General features: G+C 40.2%; 1 protein-coding gene and 1 long non-coding RNA gene across 19 annotated transcripts in view; one reads left to right on the top strand and one right to left on the bottom strand.

The window, feature by feature from the left end:
• The window catches only part of LOC127609303 (uncharacterized), a 204,042-nt gene that overhangs the window by 30,990 nt on the left and 147,910 nt on the right, over positions 1 to 25,142 (top strand). The gene's annotated exons all lie outside the window — the stretch shown is intronic.
• LOC127609099 (unconventional myosin-XVIIIa-like) overlaps positions 18 to 25,142 on the bottom strand; it is a 172,876-nt gene continuing 147,751 nt past the window's right edge. For 12 of the 18 annotated variants that reach the window (XM_052078774.1, XM_052078768.1, XM_052078770.1 and 9 more), the window contains 17 exons: positions 24,295 to 24,449; positions 23,916 to 24,039; positions 23,096 to 23,203; positions 22,812 to 22,904; positions 20,620 to 20,730; positions 19,932 to 20,036; positions 18,448 to 18,594; positions 18,251 to 18,364; positions 15,946 to 16,062; positions 14,480 to 14,563; positions 13,683 to 13,820; positions 12,658 to 12,843; positions 12,053 to 12,192; positions 11,451 to 11,495; positions 6,673 to 6,795; positions 4,058 to 5,563; positions 18 to 2,486 (listed from right to left, as the gene is read on the bottom strand). In XM_052078774.1, the coding sequence (XP_051934734.1) occupies positions 4,066 to 5,563; positions 6,673 to 6,795; positions 11,451 to 11,495; positions 12,053 to 12,192; positions 12,658 to 12,843; positions 13,683 to 13,820; positions 14,480 to 14,563; positions 15,946 to 16,062; positions 18,251 to 18,364; positions 18,448 to 18,594; positions 19,932 to 20,036; positions 20,620 to 20,730; positions 22,812 to 22,904; positions 23,096 to 23,203; positions 23,916 to 24,039; positions 24,295 to 24,449 (3,288 nt within the window). In that variant the 3' untranslated portion in view covers positions 18 to 2,486; positions 4,058 to 4,065. Of the gene's footprint in view, positions 2,487 to 4,057; positions 5,564 to 6,672; positions 6,796 to 10,193; positions 10,848 to 11,450; positions 11,496 to 12,052; positions 12,193 to 12,657; positions 12,844 to 13,682; positions 13,821 to 14,479; positions 14,564 to 15,945; positions 16,063 to 18,250; positions 18,365 to 18,447; positions 18,595 to 19,931; positions 20,037 to 20,619; positions 20,731 to 22,811; positions 22,905 to 23,095; positions 23,204 to 23,915; positions 24,040 to 24,294; positions 24,450 to 25,142 lie in introns of those variants that run through there. The other 6 variants (XM_052078769.1, XM_052078779.1, XM_052078780.1 and 3 more) reach the window with 5 other exon arrangements.

Below are 25,142 nucleotides of genomic sequence, written 5' to 3'. Positions count from 1 at the left end.
AAATTAGTCTGAAGTCATTGTAAAACAATCACCATCGTTTATTCACAATATATTAAACTGTAAGGCAAAATGTTATCAGAGGTCAATTTGTTCAATAATGAAAATAAACTATTTTAAAAGCTAACATAAATCATACACATGGACTGTATTTATAAATAAGTGTGTGCATTCCGTAAAGTTGTGATGCAGCCAGATACTTGTATCCGAGTCGATAACATTTCAATGCGTGTTGTCTGCAGACAGAATAAAAACAAGGGCATCAGCTAACAAAAAAGGATTTCGACCACCTCAACTTCCTTTGCGTTGTTTTTTTTATTTTTTCAAGCCCCAAATGTAAATTGAGGTTTTATGTGGACTGCTACCGCTGTGCACATTTCAGAGAAATCACCAACAAGGGAATCCTACACATGAATGCGACATGATGCTGCTTCCGGTGTTGCTTCCTGTTTAGCAAAAATTGGAAACAACTTGCCAGACAAACCTAAAAACACACTTAGCAGAGGATTAAAGTGAATTAATATACTAAAGACAGAACCATAATATTGGTAAGGCTCGACATTGTTTCCTACATTGTGAGCAAATCCCACGACAGCGTTGCACTCAATGAATTCATTGGAATTGCCCTCATTAAAATGATCTGATATTAAGTTCGGCGACAATTCTGTAACTTCTCAAAATGTGTCTATTGAGCAAAACACGAGAGATGGTGCTGACCTACGACAGAAGCATAGTCATCGCTCACCATAATTGAATGAAATGTCGCCCTGACACATCTACGAGAAGAACACAATAACACAAACGCCAACGTTTTAACTTGTGCAATTGAACAAAAAGAAATCTGGCGGTTATTTTTTAACTAAATGAATTCCCCATCATCAGTGACAGTTGCCGCATCAAATATTTCACTTTGGTGGTTCCGAAATTTGATTGGCACGGCATGGTAAAATGTTGTTAAGACATCAATGCACTAATTGATCCCGGTGGGTCATTGGGTAACTTTCACGCTCATTAACTATACGTGGGTGTGAATGCTTTAATCAAAACAGACACGTCTCGCTACCTTTTGCCCGCTTCAACCGAAGCTGTGTAGGCACGGCCTTCTTGATAGGACCTAACATACTTTCCGACGTGCATTGCCAAAGTTGTAAGCAGTTGCGTCATATGGCAGGCACAAATGTCGTCAGAAAACGCAAGTTTTGGCATCACAAGGATGAACGAGTCCATGCTGGCTCTCTTGGAACAGCTCTGGCATTGAATCAAATGCCCCTGCCTTGAAGAAAATGTCAAAACGGCCACCCTGGAAGGCTGACGACTGTTTCAAAAGAATTGCCAAAGTCAAAATTGTGAGAACCATGAACCCGTGTATTGATTATTTATTTTATCCTCATTGTCGGCTTTGGTCGTTCATCACTAAAAATGCTGGCGATTTGAAGAGGTTGTGGTGAATGGACATTTGCTTTATATTGAATAATTATAAGAATACAATATTGAGGGGAGGATAAGAAACAAACAGTAATAGTGCCAAATATCAACTCGCGGTAAATTCCTGTTGGTAAGGAAAAGCACATCACATCGAAAATAAAATAAGTGATAAAGCTAGCATGGGATATTCCAAGTACCCGAAATAACCCTGTGAGTTCAGAAAACAAAAGCATGCGTAGGATATGATCTTGCTTGTCTGCTTCTCCAAAAACAAAACCCCAAAAGAGAATGAATTTAACGGCCTCCCGGCTTCCCTTGAGTGTTCCCGATGCAATTCGTTTCACTTGTAAAAAACGGATCGTTAGCCAGCAAAAGGGTTCCAAAGCGTGACGACGAAAGCGTCTTCAGGGCGCGGCGCAACAGCCCACAACGCCGCCCAACTGCATACATAGCAGAAAAGAGCACACTTGTCCCAAAAAAGACTAAAGAAGAAAAAGGATTCGTCAGGCTTTTTCCAGGATTCCGTTTCAATTGGCAACAACAGAACTTTCTACATGGAACAAAAAGCTTTTTGGCAATACACGGTGCGATGGCAAAACATATTACTAGTATACAATTGCAAAGAAAATACACAAAGATTTTTTTAAGGAAACAATATCATCTCAGGGGCAAACCTAAACTCTTTGGCTCAGTTACATCCGAGATGGGACTTTTAATGGCAATGCCAAGCAACCAGCTTGGTGGTGATTAAGCTCAACCGTGAGGACAGTGAGCTTCGACTGACAGCAAAAGTGAATTTCACTGAATTGATCAACTGTCAGTGTCCATGAACAACCGCCAATGAGGTCATCTTCGCATGCAAGACAATAAGTGGCTGAAGCTGCGTTTAGGAAAGTGGCGCTGAACGCGGCACAAACTAAGATCCCGGCTCGAAAGGCTCAACGTCACCAACATTCTTCAGTTGATTGCCATCTCTGGATCAAGAAGTGTACAGAGATCCCTGGGCAGCGTCGTCTTCCTCCTCTTCGTCGGATCTGAAGCCGTAGCGCCTTCTGCCGGTAGGGCTGGAGAAGGATTTGAGAAGAAGGGATTGTTAAGTGAAAGCCATATGACAAGCGATATACAGCGCTGGATTTAAAAGACAGTTAAAAAAAAAACAGAGTGGGAGGATTCCTAAGTTTCCAAAATCAGAGTGTATCCACAAGAATTCTCAGGGCATTGAATCGACCACAAATGGGCTGTTCCAGCTGTCTTAGAAGACTTTGCGCCTCGCATCATCGCAGGCTGGCGCGGTGGCAACAACGAATGAAGCCTGCCAGGATGAGAGGCAAAATATCTTTCAAGACGGCCAGAACAGTTCAGCTGTGATCCAGTCAATCCCCCGAGAACGAAATGACCCAGACGAATGAGATTCCTGGATAAGCATATCCAGGAAGGTACAGAACATTCAACTCAATGCAGTCATCGCGATTCCACAGCCTCGATTTTTCATCGCCACGCATAATTATCTGAATGCGCAAAGCCTTAGTAGAGAGGAGACTAAATGCAGCCTCTTACAGTTACACCTTCGATGAGCCGATTTGTTTGAGAGGCAATGGGGAAAGCGGACCATTGATTGAGTATTCCCAACCACACCGGAGAAACTGAATCCTCCACCATATCGTCTCGGCCGTCAGGTTTCAAACAGGCGCTCCAAAGACACCACAAAACCATGCGATGTATTATTAAACCTGGAAACACCACCATGACTTGTAAGGATGTGGTTAAGATTACCACATGTTCCGCACTATAAGGCGCTTTGGAGTATAAGGCGAACCTTCAATGAGTGACCTATTTTTAAACAGTTTTCATATATCGGGCGCATAGAATGAATAGAAGCTACAATAGTGGCTGCGGTTGCGCTAGGCATCCACTAGATGGTGCTACGCTAAAGGGAATACAGTACAGTACAATATAATGCAGCTTTATTTATATCGAGCCCTGGCTGCAGTTGTGTTATGCATCCACTAGATGAAGATACTCTAAATGGAATACAATACAGTTTTATTTATATTGAGCTTTCACAAGTGCTGCAGCTGTAACAAAGCACTTTAGAAAAGATTGAACATACTACCTCCAAGAAATGAAAGAGAATATGATAATATATAAGGCACATTGGATTATAAGGCGTACTGTTGGCTTTTGAGAAAATTAAATGTTTTTAGGTGCGCCTTATAGTGCGGAAAATATGGTATTATACAGATCAAGTATAACTTTTTATATAAAATGGCAAAGACACTACAAACTGGGGTATTGGTCAGTTGGGCATTCAAATGACCTCATTTTAGATGGCATGATTAGTTCGGTAGCACAGATTGTACTGCTGGGGGTGTGGAAGCTATTTTATTTTGCTGTTCCTACTCTTTTTGCTGGAGTAATTAAATGCTAGGTGAAATGAGTAAGAACTTGCACTCAGACAAATACCACCCGAGTGGCAGATTTGGAAAAATAAACCGTGCCAACATGCTAATTCTGACTCTAAACTCAAACTAGAAGTGCAAAGTGCAATGCAAAGTGCATATGTGCACCATTTTGGATCACACCATGCTGTGAATTATTATTATTATTTTTTAATGGATGCCAGGCAAGCACCTACTGCCTGCTTCAATCGCTATCCGGTCGATACAAGTACTTCATCATCAGGCTGTCCACCTTCTTCCTCCTCTTCTTGTCATTCTTTTTGCTGAGCGGGCGGCACTCACTTTGGGGCCCATCCTGTATTTCTTCTTCTGGGTTGATAACCTTCTGCGATGGGGCTCTCTTCACACTGCTAGAGCTGCGGTAGGAGATGGTGGAGGCGCTCGAGCTTGACCCGGAGTCCGATTCAGAATCTGATGACGACGATGATGATGATGATGAAGACGCGGACAAAGGCGATTTTTCCCTCTTCCTGGACTTTTTATTGGACTTTTTGGACCTCAGAGAACTGCTCCTGTGACTACGCTTGTCACTGGGACTTTCAGACTCTGAACTATGGCTTCGCTTCTTCTTACCTTTGCCTTTGCTCTTGCTACGGCGACCACTACAGCTGCTGGTGCTGTGAGACGGTCTTATGCAGCTCACAGCTGATGCAGAGCGTTGAAGATTACTGCAGGGGCGAGTTCCGATGCTCTTCTGAGCAGTTAATTTATCATCTGCATTATCTTTAGATGTACCTTCCTCACCCTCAGAATCCTCCAAGCTACTGCGCTTGAATTTAATGGGTTTGAAGCTCAAGACTTCATTGATGGCTTTTTCCAGGTCCGGGTCAAGGTAGTTACGATGGCTGACAGGTTTGATATCCACGTTATCGGTGAGATCGTGATCTCCAGTTGATCGAGCTTGTGGCGGCGGCATGGAAATACTGCGTCCAGCGGAAGAATGGCAGTAAGATGACCTCTCAGTGAAGGCCACGCTTCTGCTATCATCCATATCAAGATCAAACTCACTCAGACGGCAGCTACGTGCGAGTGACAGATGGGAATCAGCTTGACTGACACTACCAGGACTGCGACCGCCAGACCGTTTGCTTAAACAAGGGCTGCTGGGGTCACTGCCATATTGTGATCGCCTCCCACCGCGCTCATCTAAGCGTGACGTGCTTTGATGACGTCCAAGTGGGTTCGAGAAACCCAAGCTGAGTGTAGACTTCGCATCATCATTCTCTGGGCTTAACCCGAGGCAAGTCGAGGCCCGCCTTGGCAGAATGAATGAAAGAGTGGATTCTTTGTCAATGTCACCCCAACGGCTGTCCATGCCTTTCCTGGCCCGGCTGCTGGCATCGGAGTAAGGCTGGGAGATAACTGATTCTCTTTCAGCCATGTCATCCACGGCCAATGATTTCTTCCTGGAGCTAGTTGAATAGGTATCATCTAGAAGATCAATGCTTTTGGATCTAGACTTTTGGAAAGACAGACCATCCTCCAATTCCGCATTTGCCTTTAGGACACTGAAGAGCTGGTCCCCCTTAGAACCGAAGTTGGAACGCTTCCTGTAGCTGAGGGAGCTCATCACGGATGATGGCCGGGTTGTCTCGACGTCTTTGAACTCTTTATTTGCCTCTTTCCATTCCTTATCATCTGACCTTTCTTTCCCTTCTTTTGCATCTAAGTTTACAGCAAATCTTGAGAGTCCGAAGTGTCCGAAAGGCCATCGGGCAAAAGACAATGGGAGAAAAATGACAAAAGATGAGTTTTTAGGGCACGCCTAGGTGAATAGATATACATGTAACAAAACAGTCAATCTGGTGACCTGTGGTTGTGTTGTCTGCTAAATCCCAGTTCCCATTCTCTAAGTCTGCTCATATTTTAGGTCGTCCCCAGCCAGAAATGAAAGCTGGCTGTGTTGTCTACATTTCGGTCCCACAGACCGCAATGACATTGTCCCATATTGTTTTCATTTTACCAAGCTGTGTGTTTCTGTTTATTTTATTTTATTTGGCTGTGTGTCTGCTTGTGCTGCATGTGACATTGTATGTTCTCAATGCTGACTGGCTGTTGCTATCGGCAAAAATGTACTTCATCCTACCACAGCGAATAGGTGAAGGGGCAAAAGTGGCAAGTGACGCACTGGGACGGCCTGAATTAATGACGAACTGATGATGACGGACTGGCGGGCTGGTCGCTTGCCACAGACGAATGACGGACTGGTGAAAATTACTGATGCGCCCACCACTGCAGTTACCTTTGGAAACAGTTTTTTTTTTACTGACGGTCCTAAAGTAGCAATGACGAACTGTAATTTAGCGATGATGGAAGTGTGGTTAAAATAACAATGACGGAGTGATGGATTGACGATGACGGATAGGTTGAGTCAAAAAAATTTAAATATGACTTTTAAATACCTGGGAATGTGTTTGTTTTAGTTTACATGCTATTCCAAAATGGATGAGCAATAAAATGATTCTGAATATCAGTGTGGGTGTGTGTATAGAGAGAAAGAGAGAGCGAGAGAGAGCGAGAGCGAGAGCGAGAGAGAGAGAGACTTTGTTTTTGGCGTTGCCGCTTCCATGCAGTGATTTCTTCAGTGTCTCTGAACCTTTTGATGACATTATGGACCGACCAATGATAAAATCCCCAAATTGTGTCCTATATAGCTACATGTATCTTCTTGGCAAAATAAATAAATAAATAAACAAAGTTTAAATAAATACATAAATGAATAGTCTGAATGAACGATTAAGAAAGAGCTATCGCTCGGACACTAATGCCGCATGTTTACTTCTCCACTGACCTTGAGCTCTTCAGGCTGCCATCATCCGAAAAATTCTTGGCGAATCCTTTACTTTTGGATAACCAGGATTTCACCCCATCCACACGACTCTCCACCTCAGAGTCAGTGTCTGAATCCCCTTGACTAGTGGGGAATCAGACACAGAAAACCAGTTAAGACAGGGCAAAGGGGAGGATACTTGCAGAGAGGATTAGAGAATCAGCTCAAAGAAATGTTACAGTGTTGCAGTCGAGTCAAAAGAGGCAGAAATCAATGAAGCCCTTGCAAGGAGCACTCGTTGGTACAAGGTGGGTTGCCAGTGTCAATGGAGCATTCAAAGCATGATGTTATTTCTGCAGTCAGCTCAAAAAGTCCCTTTTTAACACACAAGCCCATGAGCAGCCACAGACCAACAGTTCACTGGAACTTGTCACCTTCGACATTCATTAGATTAGTGCAACCTTTGTTAGGTGGCAGCGGACATAAACAACACTCAGTCTTCCAAAGCTTTCCCAAAAAATCTGCTCTCCGTAGCGGCGTAATAAACCTTCCGTGAAATTTGAATGGAAAGTTATTAAACATGAACGCTAACCTATTGGCCCCACGGTGTTCATATTTTATCTCGATAACTAGTATTCTAGCAGTAATAACGTATTAGTTGGGTCTCATTAGTGAGTCTCTGAATCTACAGTATTAAAAAAAAGGGTTATTTATTGCACCCGTATTGAACATTTATTTACATTGGAGAGTTTATCTACTGAGTACACAAGCAATTAATGCCCTTTTTCATTGTATTTTTGACATGAAATCGTGGATGACAGAAAACTTTGTGCAGCTCAACCAGGATAAAAACAGAAGCACGGATTATCAGTAATGAATCACCTAGGCAGAAAGAAAGAAACAAATGTTCAAATAAAAGCACCAACATTTAAAACATTGGATAAAATCAAGACCCAGGGTGTGTTTTTTGGATGAAATGTAACCTTCAAACACCGCATCAGGCATATCACCAAGAAGAGCTTTTCTCATCCAAAAACACACTTTCTATGTATGCATCTGTTAATGTGTGTCGTTGGGAATGGTTTTCCTTAGTTTCCTTGCTTTCATTGAACGAAGCGCTTTGTGCTGCATTTTACTCATGAAAAGTGCGACTGAATATATAAAGTCGGATGAAGTGACTGATTGATAGTCGATTGCCATGGAAAGCTTTCGAGAAGCAAACAAACAGCCCTAAAGAGACAATCATTGTCAATGGCATTTTAAGCATCATAAGTTGTTTGTTTCTCCCCACTGTTCATTCGCATCTAAAACACGGATCTCTTTGCCCTGCAAAGCCTCATTCCTCTGTGCGCCTTCATATCGTAGATGGCATATTTGTGTATGCGAAATGTGGAACTGTTTTCTGAGTTCATCCCTATAGCTCCGGAGCACAGACAGGGCTACAAATCTTTTTCAAGCCCAACAAGAAAATGACATCTTTTCAAAACATTTTTGTGGTTTTGTACGAAACAGTACCTTCTAATAAATCTGGTAAAATGTACATAATCTGATCTAAAATAAATTACTACTAAGTAGATCTGTCAATTCAGCGCGTTTTTATTGGCATTAATTTGAATGATTTTTAACGGGATGTTACGTTGCTCTATAAATACACCAGAAACAAAACAACAAGCGCGCTGCAAAAGTCCACGCCCATGTCTGTTTTGCCAGCCACGGCAGCTTGAGACACCTAAAACGGATACTTAAAGAGTTTATGAATGGAAAGTTTACTTTTCAAAAGTTGACAGATTGCTCCACTGACAAGACCAAAGTTACCTGTTCTTCTCTGTGTGTGTATCATAAAGGTATACGATGTATGCCACTGACGCGATTGTTACTTGTTTGGAACTATTTTGTGTGGAAGGTTACAGCGTTCCGTGTCCATATAAATAGAGCGGGTGGAGCTTCTCTGTGTTAGTCTGACAGTGACAGTGCGCTACAGTGTTAGCGACCTAGCGAAAATCAAACGTCTCCAGTGTTGTCATCGAACCAAGTGTAGTCATTCGAAATGAGGTCTACACAAAACCGTAGAGAGACTTCCGCGCAAGAAGGACCGACAGAATCAACCTAACCTGATTGCTGTGTTCAAAGCAAACTTGAGAAAAACGAAGTATGCAACCATGGCTTAAATCCACTTTAGGCTGAGTGCTAGTTTAACTTAAATGTGCACTTTATAATGTTATATTGCTCTGTTTTGATTCCATAAAAAGAGCTGTTAAAGCAGCTGTTGTGTGACAAAATATTTTTTCACTGTTGTTGATGGACAGTAATATTGTGTGAGAGATTATGTGTGAATAACTGCTCCAAGTGAAAAAATGTTCATGTAAAATTGAAAATCGAAATTGTTATTTCAGTAAATATTTGCATTTTGCACATAGAAAAGTGATTCATGATTCCATGTTGATGAGAGCTTTAAAATGGGGGAAAATAGGACAAAAAAATATAAAAGGCAATTCAGAAACGATAAAAAAATGTGTGAGTAATCACGATTAATTTTTTAGTTCATTTGAGTTAATTATGACAGTTGCATTTTTAATTAGATTAAATATTTTAATCGTTTGACAGCTCTACTACTAAGTCTATGTTACATTGTAATGCAGTTTCGTGTATGTTGTTACATAATTTAAATATGTTGATAAAATAAATGCAAACACAAATGAAAGATTATTAAAATGAGTGTAAATCTTGTTTCACAACTCTGTCTTGAATGAGTCAGCCTTGACAACACCAGAATGCCAAAAACTGTCAAGGGAGTCCCATGACTGAGAGCCAACGGTGAACGTTGTGTGCAGGTGATTTGCCTGGTGAACAAGGCAGCTTTTGGGAAGACATTTCAAGGTTGGCATTATTAACCCTTTGATGCGCCCTGTAACCTGATAACATGATAAGCTGTCCACTTTTGTAACCGCTGTCCCTGAAAGGGTTACGCAAGCTCAGGTCATTGATGAGAAAATCACCCTGTTTCAAACAGCGACACATTAACATTAACAATAAACTTAGTCTATGGAATATTAAAAATAAATACATACATTAAAAAAATTAAGACCGGTTAGAGCAAACCTCAGCAGTTCATTCAAAAGAAATCACGCTCCAACATGACACACAACAGCGTCACATAACCTTCTGCAACATTAGTTACTTCATATATGCCAAGTGTTTAACAATATGCAGAATCTGAGGAGGGAAATGTGCTTCATGCTGGGGATACAACACATCATTGTGACATTCATGCATCTCAGCATGTGAGGGCATGCATTCAGCAGTAGGGATGTAACGATATCCAAACGTCAAGAGACAAAATGAGCACGATATGAACCTAATTGTGATATAAACTTGCACATGATACTGTATAAAAACTCATGACATTGGAGTTACTGTTACTGTCATGTCCTCCTCTTGGCTCATTGGCGCAAAGTATCATGGTCTATGTAAAAAGTAGTTCACAATCCAGTACTGTGTTCGGCGGCTGAAGCGGGCAATGAGTCTTTTTTTGGGAGGGCGGGCGGGCGGTGATGTGCTATTTTTAATATGGTAACATGACGGCGACGATATTGTAGCAATTTTAATATCAAGATATCGCCGTTATCGTTACATCCCGAATCAGCAACCGGGGTTATGAGGAATCTCTGAGCACTGTTGCTGATGCATGATGCCTAAGCCTTTTATGCATCAAAGGAAACCCTCTTTCTATTGATTATTTATCTCCCTTTCACCTAACTATGAGTCTTTTTTTTTTTGCTTTTGTTTGAATTGGTGATTGTGTGGATCTGGTGTCCAAAGTGGTAGACATTGTTTCCACCAAACAGTACAGTTCAGTTCAGCATATCACGGTACGGTTTGAGCAGTAAGTCCTTTCCATTATCGGATGCTGAAACTCCAACTAATAAATGGTGGGAAGAAAAAAAGAATTTATTAAATGACAAGGCGGACCGGTGAGCGACTGGTTAGCACGTCGGCCTCACAGTGCAGAGGTGCAGGGTTAGATTCCGCTTCGGCCTTCCTGTGTGGAGTTTGCATGTTCTCCCCGTGCCTGTGTGGGGTTTGTCCGGGTACTCCGATTTCCTCCCACATACCAATCCAAAGACGTGTGACAGGTTAACACACACTAAATTGTCCCTAGGTGTGAGTATGAGCGCGGATAGTTGTTGGTCGTTACCCTGCAAATGGATGGCAACCAGTTCAGGGTGTACCCAAGCAACTGCTTGAAGACAAGTGGTATAGGCTCCACCATGCCCGCGACCCTCTTGAGGATCAACAGATCATAAAAATTTGGAGTGATGGATGAATTAAATGACAATTTCTAGATTAATTTTCTGCCGCTTAGTCTGTTCAGGGTCACGTGTAAACTGGAGCCAATCCTAACTTACTTTGAGCTAGTGTCGGTTTACATCATGTCTAGACAAGGGTAATTTATTTCCTCCCATTCCATAGTAGTTCCCATGCAGAATGCCTCCTTTTTCCTTCTTCGTTAATCGTGTATCCATCTAAACCGAACTATACTGCAAGGTGGAAATGTGGCTTTGAAGCCTAAGTTAAAAACGTATTGCAATCAAAACGTCTCGCTTATTAAGACTCAAATCTGAGACAAAACTACTTTGAATTCAGGAGCATTTAAATCTGTATTTGTTTTATAAGGGTATCCTTTAAAGCACAGATTCTCTGTGTTCAAAGACTCTTCAACATTCCCAGCGGTTAAAAAAAAGAAAAATAAATACATTTAAAAAATAAAATTAAAAAAATCACAAGCTCGCATTCCTCACGTTTTGTTTTTTCTTTTCTGATACTTTGTCACCATGTCTTGTAAACTGGTTGCAATGATGGATGGACAAACAGAAGATAACACACATTAAAAAAAAAAAAAAAGGACAAGGCCAAAAGGAAAATGTACAATGTGAATGATGCTTGAAATTCTTGCGGCTGGTGCTTTGGTGACCCTTTTCTTTTTCCTTGATGAGAAACTACCTTAAGTGGACACATGCAGCTTTTATGGATATGGACTCAACATGCCACCTTCTTCTGTGTCTTGTAAAGTGAGTGAAAAAAGCCTTTAAAAGTGAAGAATACGGTATTTTCACTCTGTCAGCAGGCATCACAGAGGACCGCATTTTCTTCGGTACGTGTATTGAAGAATCAATTAAGGATAGAGAATTTATCAGAACAATAAGGTCACCCTCATACCAAAGTACTGGTATGGCCTTTTACTAATTGGTGTCTTAGCAATATCAAGTAAATGGGGTTGAGGACTGATTCATCGGAAATACTTCTGGCATTTAAATTCTGTGAACACCCAACCTCTTTTCGATTTGCATTTTGTTTGCATACGATGATGTGTAACACGAGGCGCTTGAGTGTAAATTTGTACCTATTGATAAGGTCTTCATTGTCATCGCTTTCCATCTCATCCTCAATGGCAGCCTGGAGATCACCTATTCTTTTGAAGGCGAGCTTGAGGTCTGCTTGCAGGCTCTGATTTGCAGCTTCCAAGCTCTCAATGTCCATTTCCTGTTCATGGTACAAAGCACAACATAAATCTTTACAAAGTAGTCTGAATTTGAACGGTATCAAAAGTCTCATCATTTGGTCATTGATTAGACGATTTTCTCATTTTCATCTATTCGAGTGATTCCCGGCCTTAAACCTTTCAGGGACAGCGGTTACTACAGCCAAGGCACACGTTTAAGTTTGAAAAATCGCACGGCACACCAGCGAACAAAATTGTTGGAAAAAAGAGGGAGAGAGAAGAGATTTAATACTTTTTGCCATCCAATAGAACATAATTTATTTGTTCTTTCCGTCACTATAGGTTGCTGGCATAGATAGAGAGATACATTATTTGTTATGAATACATAATTTTCTCACCAATGAAGTGAAATTTGATACATTTCCCGTGGCACACCGTTAAAAGCTCTTACGGCACACGAATGCGGAGCACACTGGTTGGGAATCACTGATCTATTGCATACTTACCAGCTCATGCTTTTTGCGGCTGGCCTCTCCTTCCTTTTTGGCGAGTTCACCCATCTCTTCTTTCATGTCGCGAATCTGTCTCAGCAATCGTTTGCTCTGTTCTTTCTCCCGGATCTCACTACTGCTGCGTTGGTCTCGATCCTCGGTCAGTTTTTCCAAATTTTCTTTGAGACGTGCTACAAGGTTCTGAAAAAGGAAATGAGATTAGACCGCCGTAATAATGATGGATATTCCATCGACTTCAAAACTTTTTGACATAACTTAGTTACCTTCTTAAACTCAAAAAGCCGAAACTACCATCATAGCCTCATGCCTTGTAAATCCATCCATTTTATACTGACTTTAGCATGAGCAATGGCAATGCTCTTGAAATGAAACATTTATTGTATTATGAGTATAATTATTTTTGTTGCGTGTTTAGTCTGACAGTTGACTCCAACTAGGATGTCAGCTTAGAGGACACTTAGGGACGGCAGAATCACATAGGCTTCATGCTTTCTATTTAAGCAGCATGGTGCATTCAGGTTCCATTTACAACATCAGGAACTCAAACACCACACACCCTTCAGCCTATGAATCTTTTTCTTTGGTCATAACGTTTCTAAGATAAAGAGAAGCCAAAATTTAAATCACGATTACAATTCTTTGAAATCATGCTAGTATGATTTTTTAAATTCCTTTCAGCATCCAAGCATTTTTATTTTCCTTCTGGACAGTCCGCTGTTGACAAAAAAATTACACATTGAGTAATTACCAAACGGAACCTGCACAGTTTTGAATTAGTAAGAAGTAAGAGAGTAATGCAAACTAAAGGTAAAACAGGGATAATATGCAACAAGGTTTGCAATAAAGTCTTTGGAGATATATTTCCATGGTGGTATTTACAGTATGCTTTATGTTAATGAACTTTCTCAGTTTTTTTTTTAGATCATCCTACCATGCGGATAGCACATTTTGCTCGCCAAACATCTGCCGCCCAACACTTCCAGCACCATAAGTACAACTGCCCTGACTTTGGTTCTCACCTCCAGGCGTTTGACCTGGGTCTTCTCAAACTCCAGTTTAGTTTCAAGTTCCCGGATCTTGGCCTCCTGTCGGCTCACAAGGGATTTCTCCACCATGGACTGCTCCTGGAAGTCTAGTTGACTCTGGAGAACTTGCATCTGTGGCACGTTAACATATGTCAGTTTTAAAAAAATGTTTTTTAAACACATTGCAACTCTCATTTCGATGGCTCCTGGCCAAAAATGTTAAGTCACATTTTAGTCAACGTGTTTTTGTTGTTGTTTTTTTAAATCCACGATTGGCCGTTCCACATGCGTGGGTGTAATTTAAAAAAAAAAAGGAAAAAAAAATACATTATTTCTTAATTGTTTGATTGATTGCACTTCATAAAACCATTTAGTTTCTTTGCCATTTTATTATTTTTCATATGTATATTTTACAACAGTGATATATTTCTCAAATAAAATCAAAACAAATATGTATTTTGGAGTGTGTGGAGGGGGCGGGGACTTGGAATGAATTTCTATTCATTACAATGGGGAGAGTCGGTTTGAGAAATGAACGTGTTACAAGGGTGGTCATGGTTAAACTTGCAAGTCAAGGCAACTACTGTATAATCCAGGATGTACCAGTATTCTGAAACATTGGAAAACCAACATATCCAGTCAATTTGTATCATCTGTTTGATTTCTATTCACAGCATTTGATTTATTAATTGTGCGAGGCACAGTTTAGGAAGAAATCTATGGCTTTACATCCTTCCACTGACTGTATGTTTTCACTTGCTATGCCTAAAGCAGAAACAGACTGCACTTACTGTCTCATGCACTTCCTGCTTCTCTTTGAGAGCCTCCTCCAACTGTGCTTGTAGGTCACTGATCTGAGCCAAGTTCTGGGCAGACTGCAACAACAAACACAAAGTACAGATGTGAAAGGGTTAATGAAACCATATACAAAATTATAGCATTGTGATCCTGCTACTATTTTTAGTCTAGAGAAAACATTTTAAAATTATTTCAATGTGACCTGTGTGAAATATGTACCTCATGGAGCTGGATTTGAGAAACGGTATACAGTGATCCCTCGCTATTTCGCGGTTTGTTTAGCGCAGCTTCAGTGTATCGCGGATTTTTTCAAACATTGTTTTTCAACACATATGTTTTTTTTTTTAAGTCCGCAAAAATAAGTGTCTAAAGGGGTGTTCACACGGCAAGATTTGGTCCGGTGCTACGCCGGGGCTGCCCCAGTAGAGCGTACACATGCAAATTAGCTCCAGCGTAGCCTGGGAAAACAGCTGACACTGGAGCAAATTTGATCCACCTCAGGGAAGGTGGTTTAAAAATTTGCTCCGGAGCAAATGCTTGTTTGCGAAGCAGCACCGATGTAAATTTGCATGTGTGAACGCAACTGGGTTAAATTTGCTCCAGAGCAAATGCTCGTGAAGAGTTGATTACGTACAGCAAGAATGCGTTGCTTTCGTGCTCTGTCGGACTTCCGTCATGTGTTTGTTTAATAACGACACAAGACTTGGCTGGTAACATCTTTCCTTTTGTAGGAGACTGGACTGTCTCAGAGTTGTTTGTGTAGTTTGTTCCTTTGTTGTGTGTTCATAACCCCCCCCCATATAATTTATTTAGTGATTTCCTCTCTTGATTTTTTGTTTGGCGCATGACGTGTTTGCTTTTTTGAGTGTCATTGAAGTCATCGTTGATTTATGTTTTCAGGGGCGGTCACTCTCGAGCAGAAGGCACGGAGACCGAGAAGCAGAAGTACGTGCCTGTCCAGTAGTCGCTTGAGTTGTGTATAAGTTTTAAAAAGAACCAAAACGACAGCTCATTTGTTTTCTGTCGTTTTGCTCCGCTGCAAACGCTGGGCCGGTGCTTTGTACGTGTGAACGCTCCACACAATTTGCTGCGGTGCAAAATATATCGCAACAAAATACATTGGTGCATATATATATATATATATATATATATATATATATATATATATATATATATATATATATATATATATATATATAAACAATTTTAGAAACCTACTCTTATTTCTTTACTTTTCAATAGTTCAAAGTTTTCTCTTCATGTGTTTATGTAGTTTGTGTTTTGTTCTTTTAGCCATTGATGTAAGCTTATTTTGTTTTCTTTGCTTGTCAATGCTTGGTCGGCGCTGTCTTTGCTTGTGTGAATCACACCGAGCTGCCTTGTGTATGAAATATGCTATGTAAGTAAAGCCGTCTTATCTAACGATCGATTGTGATAGGTAGAATGAAGAGAGGGAGACCTGAGCCACAGCAGCCTTGTGCTTCTTCATAAGCTCATTCAAATCTTCCTGGTCTTCCTCCATTCTTGTCTGCAAGTCATTCTTTTCCCTTTGAAGACGACTCAGCTGTTCCTCCAGCTGGAGTGCAAGAACAAACAACAAGACAATACATTTATCATAAGTATGTCAGACAACAGAGAAAGGCTCATCTAAGAACTAAAAGCCACAGGTGGGCATTTACATCCGTCATCACCAGTACCAACGGAAGGTCCGTTGGTCTGTCAATGATGGGCTCCCAGTTTTGCTGACGACTGTTGTTGGTAATACCGCCATATAGACTAACGGCATGAGGATTTTTTGTTTTTTTTAATTAACGGAGTAATTTAACTGATTATTTCTCCCATTGTCGGAACACAATTATCATTATTGTACTTTCGGTTTTGATTCCTCATGTGCCCTTTTTTTCAGCACCGGTTCTCGTTACCAGTGTTCCTTCTGTGTAACCAATTAGCTCCTTCAACCCTTTGTGTGTTGTCCAGGTGTATCTCGTTGTCTCGTCACTTAGCTTGTATTTAGTTCCCTGAGTTTCTGCCAGTCTTTGTTGGGTCATTGTGAGCTGTGAGTATGTGAGCATACGTGTGCTCCTGTCATGTTTTGTTTCCTGTCTTAGTTTTGTTTGTTCCTCGTGATTTCCAGGCATCTTTTTGAGTACTTCGAGTTTGTGTTTTTTCCATTGTACTCCTGTGTGTATTTTTTGTTAAATACATTTTGGTCAATCCACCCTGCTCCTCCCTGCTTTTTGGGGTCCTACAAAAACCATCACGCGAAACGTGACATTAAATACGATGTGTTACACTTAATCTATTACCGTATTTTCTGCACTTATAAGTCGCTTCAGATTCTAAAGTGCACTTTCGATGAACGGCCTATCTTAAAACAGTTTTCGTATATAGGACACCCCACATTATAAGGCACATAGAACAGAAGCAACAATACTGGCTGCGGTTGCGCTATGAATCCACTAGATGGTGATATGCTAAAGGAAATGCAATACAAGACAACACATTACAGCTTTATTTATATTGAGCCTTCACAATAGCTGCAGCTGTAACCAAGCTATGAGAATTGGTCACAAACACGGACACTTAAACGGAATTACAAAACAATAAATGAATGAGAAAAAAAAGTTATAAAGGCAATCGAAAAGGCACACAAACCTTGTGGGCTCACATCCACAAAGGGCTAAATATTCTTAGAAATCTTGCTTGTCTCCGCCTTTCCTCATTTAGTCAGTAGTTAACTATACTTTCAGTATTATTTTCGTTTCATAATGGCTGCACATTCCAGCTCCGGCCTCCCTGTGTGGAGTTTGCATGTTCTCCCCGGGCCTGCGTGGGTTTTCTCCGGGTGCTCCGGTTTCCTCCCACATTCCAAAAACATGTGTGGCAGGCTGATTGAACACTCTAAATTGTCCCTAGGTGTGAGTGTGAGTGTGAATGGTTGTTCGTTTCTGTGTGCCCTGCGATTGGCTGGCAACCGATTCAGGGTGTCCCCCGCCTACTGCCCGAAGACAGCTGGGATAGGCTCCTGCACCCCCCGCGACCCTAGTGAGGATTAAGCGGCTTGGAAGATGGAATGGCTGCACAGAGCTCACAAAGTTATCTGTTTGAGTGTGTGTTGGCGAATGTATATGCATATAGCTTCTACTAAGCAGCAGATGTTGCAGACCGACAACCGTCTGTTTCAACACCTATAAATGAAGGGCCTTTAGAGCCCCAAGTTCAATTCCCTTAACTAGTTTGACAAACTGACTGAGTTTATCTGTGTGTTGATAGAGGGCATCTGTGTGTACTTCCTTGCATGCTATCGACCATTAGGCATTTACTTGATACATTACCAGCTCTTGTGTCAATTACATTTTTATTATAATATTAATGATGACATGAACAAGACAGTAGAAATGTATTATTAGAGTTTCTTACATTGAGAGATTGATAGAAAGGAATTAAACAGGACTCCACCAACCATGGAAAAATGGAGAGCAACTCAAAAAAGGCAAAGAAGATTGAAGTGGTACACCTGTTGAAGGTGCGTTCTTTAACCTCTTATTTCAGATGCGACGTATCTACTGCTGTCCAGCTGGTGAGGCAATATAAAAGTCTGACTAACGTGAGATCACCACCAATTATTCATCCCATATGTCATGACAGATTTATTTATTTCAACCCAGTAATGAACAGCATACCATGATCAACTGCAAACGGCAGTGACGAGACCCTGAAAAATGACTTAAAAAGCTGAGAGAAGAGCAGAGGACAATACTGACCGCCTGTTTTGTTTTGGAGATGTCCTCCATTTGAACATGCAGATCTTCGATCTCCACCTCCATGCATTTACGGGATTTGACAGCAGCAGCACATGTGAATTCAGACTCTTCCAGCTAGACAAAGAATGCAACAGAATAAGTAATTTATTTTGGAAACAAAGTCTAGCATTCATGCAGGGAATTGTACAGTTGATTACCTGGTTCTTTAGCTGCGCTATCTCTCGCTTGCTGGGCGCATTGTTCTTGATGTGGTCTAACATGATCTGAGCATCAGCCAGCAAAGTCTTGGTCCTCTTCAGGTCTTTCCTCAGACGCTTCTCAGTCTCACTGTCACCACTTCTCACCTGAAGGTGCAAATAAGACTGAACTGATACAAATGAAGTTTGCAATATTGTTTGCGCTTTATACATTTTATCAGAAGTTTTAATTGTTAAACAGCCTTAGTACAAATCAAAATTGAATTTGGATAAGAAATAAATAGTACAGTCAAACCTCGGATGTAAATGCTTTAAAAATGTTGTTTTCGAGACTTGGAACAGATTAAAATTTATTACATTTAATACAATGGGAAACATGGTTTCGGTTTTCGAACAGCCTTCTGTAACGGATTATGGTCGAAAACCGGGGTATGACTGTATATGTATAAGTTAATATCCTCCTGACTACCAGTAGTTCAAATTTGTCCTCTGTAGAGGACATTTGTGAACCTAAATATCTCCCACCCAGTGCATCCAATCGCATAAACTCCTTTTGTTACTCTAAAGAGGACATTCAGTGCTTCCTAATGATACCAAATTTGTGGGGGTTGGAAAAGTAAGAAAATGGCTTCCCTCAGTGCAAGCACTTTTTATGGGAAGAGGAAAAGTAATACTTTTTATTAAACACATTTTGTCTTGAAAATGCTGTTGGCATTTTAATTATAAGACTCTTATGAACACGTTAAATTGTTGTGTGAGTAGTTTTAAGTGTATTTGAGCCTGTTTAAAAAATGTAGTGGGATTTCCAAAAATTCTTTTGGAGTAGTCCAATTACTTCACATAGATTGGGGAATTTCAAAATAAATGTGATTGGACAACATTTTTCCCTGGTAGTCAGGAGGATATAATTTCTGCTCTAGCTGCCTCTGTATGAATCCGTCAGGTGGTACATTCCCTTTGTGTGCTCCCTTTCGCTGTATGCTATACAATGACAATAAAGGCGATTCTGATTCATTACAGTAGAATAAAGGGGACGTGTGGAAAAGTGACTTTTTATTTGCTTGCGTACTGAGCAAAATACATTCAAATGGTATCGGGCGGGTCTCAGGAATGGGTGCCCATCTATCAAGTGTGAAATTAGACAAGCCACTACATTTTGTGAGAGCACCTTGTTTCCGAAGAGGTGTGTGTGTGTTATCTACCGATGCACAATTCCAATTTCAATAGCAGCGCACACATGTCTAGGCTAGGCGAAGATCTTTCATTTGTAAGTACCGGTATATGATATGGAAACACAAGCTTGTCAAAGCAAAAAGCTAAGCCGAGCTGCTGTAAGATTTTAAAATTAGACACAAACTGTAGCTCTGCTAATCCAAACACTGCTTTGTTGAAATGTGTAATTTCAGTATGTGATGTTTAAATGACATTTCCATTTAGCCACTGGATATTTAATGATCCCCCAATAATCATTCATCCACCTGTACCTTGTCCTGGGCTGATAGGAACTTTGACTCCATCTCTCGTTTCTCTTTGAGAACCTTCTGCTTCTCATCATACTCTTCCTCAAGCTGAACTTCCATTTGTTTTAACTAGAAAAACACAGAAACATTTACAGTAGACCAACACAGATACAGTTTTGTGTCATCAATATGAAAGTTGACATTAGAATTCTTCTATAATGTATAACAAAAAAACAAAACAAGTAGAAAAAAAATTAAACTAAATGGTAATAATTTCCATCCACAGGCATGCACACAAACACACAAAAGACAAAAAGCACTCTCATATTGTACCTCCTCTATTGGTGATGGGAATTCCAGCTCTTTTTAAGCAACTAGCTCTATTAAAGCAACAACTCTTCAGTTTCCCAAAAGACCTATTCTGATATTTTTGTTGCTTAATTTATTACCAAAACTAACAACAATATGCTCATGGGCATTAAAAATAAGAATGCACTTTTTAAATATTTCTTATTCACAACTATGACTTTATTTATTCACTCTAAAATGTACTCCAAAAAATATTAAGTACAAAAAAGATGAACTACAAACCCAAATTCCAATGAAGTTGGGATGTTGTGTATAACATAAATGCATAAAGTATATATTGGGACTGATTAATTTCGGAAAAAAATATATATATATATATTTTTTTTTTAATGAACCACTTTACCTTCTTGCTGCAGGACTGTCTGATTTCCTCAACCTCATCATCTTTGCTCTCTATATCCTTAGAATGGGTTTGGCGCAAACGTTCCATCTCCATCTCAAGACGTAATTTAGCCTAGAAAAAAAAAGATTAGACGTAAATACATAACATTTGTCGACAATGCAGCATTGACATTTTCATTTTGTAGTTGAAGGTGATATTCATTGGAAACTTATAGAAGGGATAAAAATTCTACATACTACTGTTCAAATGTCAGGTTTTTGTGATATAAAAAAAGGAGACCACGATCAATAATTTCAAATCTTTTTACACCATCAATGCAACCTACAACTTCCATCCATGTGTCCATTTTTAACACTGCTTATCCCTCGAGGACCCTGGGAATGCCTTGTGATCCAGCGGGAAGAGCTGGAACAAGTGGCTGGGCAGAGGGAAGTCTGGGCTTTCCTATTAAAGCTGCTGCTCCCGCATCCCGACCCCGGAGAGAAGTGGTAGAAAATGGATGGATGGATGGATATCCTGTTCAGGGTCGCAGGCAGCTGGGACCTAACGCAGCTCATTTCGAGCGAAAGGCCGACCAACCCAGAAGTGGTCGCCAGGCAGTCGCATGGACCATGTAAAGACGAACAACCATTCACACTCACATTTACACCTTCACTGAGTGTAATCTGTACCCATGTGGCCTGCACTCAAGTCAGGCAAGTAAGTGCACCACTACACTGTCAATGACCAACCTGTAATATATACAAATTGGTTGAAAACCCCCCAAATTGAGAAAAAGTGATTGGAAAACTGTGCAATCGACTTGGAATGTGACTGTGTTGAGAAATAACTAATAACATTCAACCCCATGTTTAACGAGAGTCGGTACTCACCCGCCATTATTTAAAGTTGGGCTGCAACTAACGCTTACTTCATTAATGGATTTATCTATTGATTATTTTGTTGATTAACTGTTGAATCGGGTCAAGAAAACCATGTTTAAATTTCCAATCTAAAATAAAAATAAAATCTATATAAAAAACATGATATTATTTTAAAGTGACAGTGCACAAATAAAACTTAATTATGATAGTTACTGGTAGATCTGAGCAATATGACGATATGTATCATATGATGAAATGTATTGGGATGATTGAAATGAGTCTATCACGTCATTTTTCTGTGATTATCGTCAATTGACATCTGCGGCAAATCGCATGTTATGAGATTGTGGGAAAGCTTGATTTGACAGGCAAATGATTTTGCTGCACAATCATGTCACACAACTACCACTAGGTGGCAAACTAAACAACAATATGAGGCTGTGAATAGTTCAAAAAGATAAAAAATTTAAATGATGACCTGCATCAGAGGAAGGTGTTAGCGGTGAGCAGGCTCCAATCACAACTCGCGATCAGATCATTTTTGGGGTTTATTCTCATTCAAAATTTGTTTCATCTGCAATTCACAGAGGGCATCGTCAAAGAATGGAAATCTGAGTACCAGGAGCGCCATTGTAAAAAGGTGTTTTCAAATCTTTAAATGGCCTCTCTGTCCTCCTCCACCCTAACAGGTGCCTCAGGCCTGCAGACCAGACGCTACTGGAGCTGACCTTCCGTTAAATGTTAAGCAAGTCCCCTCCCTGTTCCATTTTTAAAACTCGTTTGAAGACACATCTTTATTCTTTTGCTTTTTATCCAGTATGAGGCTGGCACTGTTTTATTGTTTCCTTGTGTAATGTTACTGTACATACGTTCGTATCACAAATTTGTTCTAATTGACTATTTTTACTTTTTGTTTTTGTATTGTTGTTATATGTAAAATGTTTTGTTACAACTAGAGCTGTTGTGAAATGCGTGATATCAATTAAGTTTTATGGTATTGTATCAGTCCTTACACTGCTTTAGCCATAGTGCTTTCCGTCTACAGTACATTATGGATGATGGGGATTACAATTATTGCGCATGCGCATCACAGACAGGAGAGCGGGAGATGAGGCGCTTTTGAGGGGAAAACAAACCATCAAATAAATAAATTCATAAATAAACAACTTGCTGACTATAACATTAATTTGACACTTTTGATCTAGAAGTGACTAGTCGACAAATTTTAGCAGCCCTTCTCAGAAAGGAAACAAACTTTTTGATGAGCTAAAATGTGTTTAGCGCTTCTCTAATTCCAAATGTAAATTGCTTTGTTGATCTGTAGCGTACCTGTTCCAACATCTGGATGGTTCCTGCTTGCTCATCAAGCTCCTCCTCCTGGTCCTTCACCTTTGCCTCCATGTCACGTAACTGCTTTCTCACCTGGATAAAAAAAATATCAAACATTTAAGGTACTTCAAATAAAATATTGATTTTGTAATATAATTATACAAGGTAGATTTTCTTTTGGTATTTCAGAGAGAGCCATTAGCTAAGACGTATACTAGATGTGAGCTAAGACACATCTGTATATCGCAGTTGATTTACGCTTCAAAATCGGAGAGCAAAAGGACCTTGGCTAGTGATGCTTCATCCTTGGACTCTTGAGAGTTGAGATCCTGCAGCTCAGCCTCGAGCTGGTCCAATTTAAGATTGACTGCACACACCTCCAGGTCCTTGTCCTGTACAACCAAGCAGAGAGAAAAAAAGAAGGCCAAGCAGGTCAGCATGAACATTCAGCACAATACAAAAAATAGGAAGACCCACAAACCAATTATTGCACACCATTTTTTCCATTGTGCCTTCAAGTATGTTTTAACGTGCTGTCCAGGTTTGTTTTCAAGATCTTCCAACACGGTGAAGATTTAGTCAAAATTATTACATGAGGATAACTATAGTAAAAGGCTGGATAATTTTTTTTATCCAAGAATGCTTTATTTATTTCTGCGTTGATATGCTAAGTGATTAAGAAGTGCAGTCCACGTTCACATATGCTTCATGAATCATGAAATGATATCTGAGAAGTAGCAAAGCCAATTCATTCGTGTTTATCAGTCTATATAATAATTTGGATGATTACAAAGTGCAGTCAGTCCACATTACATATTGTACCATTATATGCAGAAAGTGGAAAAGCTACTAATTTGTTTGCATTATTGTAATCGGCACTTTAGTTTGCGCCTTAACGATTTGCAGTAAAGTTCTTATTTACGTCACACCCGTGTGGCAAAATTATGTCGGTGGTGCACGCTTACCAAACTGCAAGTATTTCACAGGTTTATGACTGTAATTATAGTAAAATGACCTTCATATTAATTTAGCACCTGGTGATGGAAATAGACCCAATACAAACATGCTATAAAGAGGTAAGTGTATATCCTGTACATACAGTACCTCAACCTGTTGTTTTAGACTGAAGACCTCTCCAGTCAGCATGTCTTTCTCTCGGGCCAGTTTCTCTCTGAAAGTCTTTTCCCTCTGCACCTCATCCTGGGCTGCACTAAGCTCACTGTCGAACCTGCATATGAACACAAACAACACAGGTTCATAACATGAACAGACTAAGAATGTGACCATGTTGCGAGTTAATGACATTTATCTTGTCTTGTGTTGCAATTGTTTGCTTTTCTTTTCAAATTGTCTTAAGAAAAAAAAACAGTCATTAGGATCATGTTGCTACTCTGCTGACATTTCCTGTATGTGGCAAAAGAGACAGATGAGGTCAGGCAGTGTCTGAGAGTGTATTTTTTTTGTGCTTGGGTCAGATACTAACTTCCTCTGCTTCTTCTCCAGATCATGGTTGCGGCTCTGTTGGCCCTCCAGGTGAAGTTTGGTGTCCTGCAGTTCGGCCGTTAGTCTCTGCGCTTTTTTCTTTAGCTGCTGGATATTTCGTTGTGATTCTTCATTATCTGCCTGTAGGTCGCTGATCTACACAAAGCCAGAAGAGAAAAACTGAGATTTAGATCCTGAGTTGACCATACTAACTAATCTACATTCAAATGAATGTGACTTAGGGTTTTGTGGTACTAAATGAATAAATCAAATGCCTGAATTAGGTGCAAGGGGAATGTCAATGTACATTCTGAGATCAGATGCTAAAATGAGTGGAAATGCGGCAAGAGTTTATCGGGCCATAGAGAGGAGAAGCTTGATAGATGGATACCTCCAGTTACAGTATGTGCAGTTTCAACAAAGGTATGTTAACCCTTCAGAATGTTTTGGTTTTCTGCATAAATATAAAATGCTCAGGATTTTTTCTTAAATGCAGAAACACACAAGTAATTAAATGTTTTCATGTTTTCACTGAACACAGCTCTTAAACATCACAGTGCACCGAGGACAACATATTGTGAACTGAACCCGAATTTGCAGATCATAGCTGCACAAAAGAGGGCAGAGCACCTTTAACCACCTCCAATCTCATAACATTGATTTTACTTTATGTAGGCTGGCTGACTCCGGACTCCGATTAACTGCACTCCAATTTTTTTTTCCACCTTCCACTGTGAATGTTTTCATGTTGTGTCCAATGAAAATCATGACACCATAACTGTGTGGTATAATTTTAGGCAGGCTGTGTTTGTTCATTGCCGTGACTTTAGATAGGTGGTTCTTAATCTT

Source organism: Hippocampus zosterae, chromosome 10, assembly GCF_025434085.1.
Source record: "Hippocampus zosterae strain Florida chromosome 10, ASM2543408v3, whole genome shotgun sequence".
In the NCBI taxonomy this organism is placed as follows: domain Eukaryota; kingdom Metazoa; phylum Chordata; class Actinopteri; order Syngnathiformes; family Syngnathidae; genus Hippocampus; species Hippocampus zosterae.
Note: the sequence above shows the minus strand (reverse complement) of the source record. Positions and strands in the feature narration are given on the sequence as shown.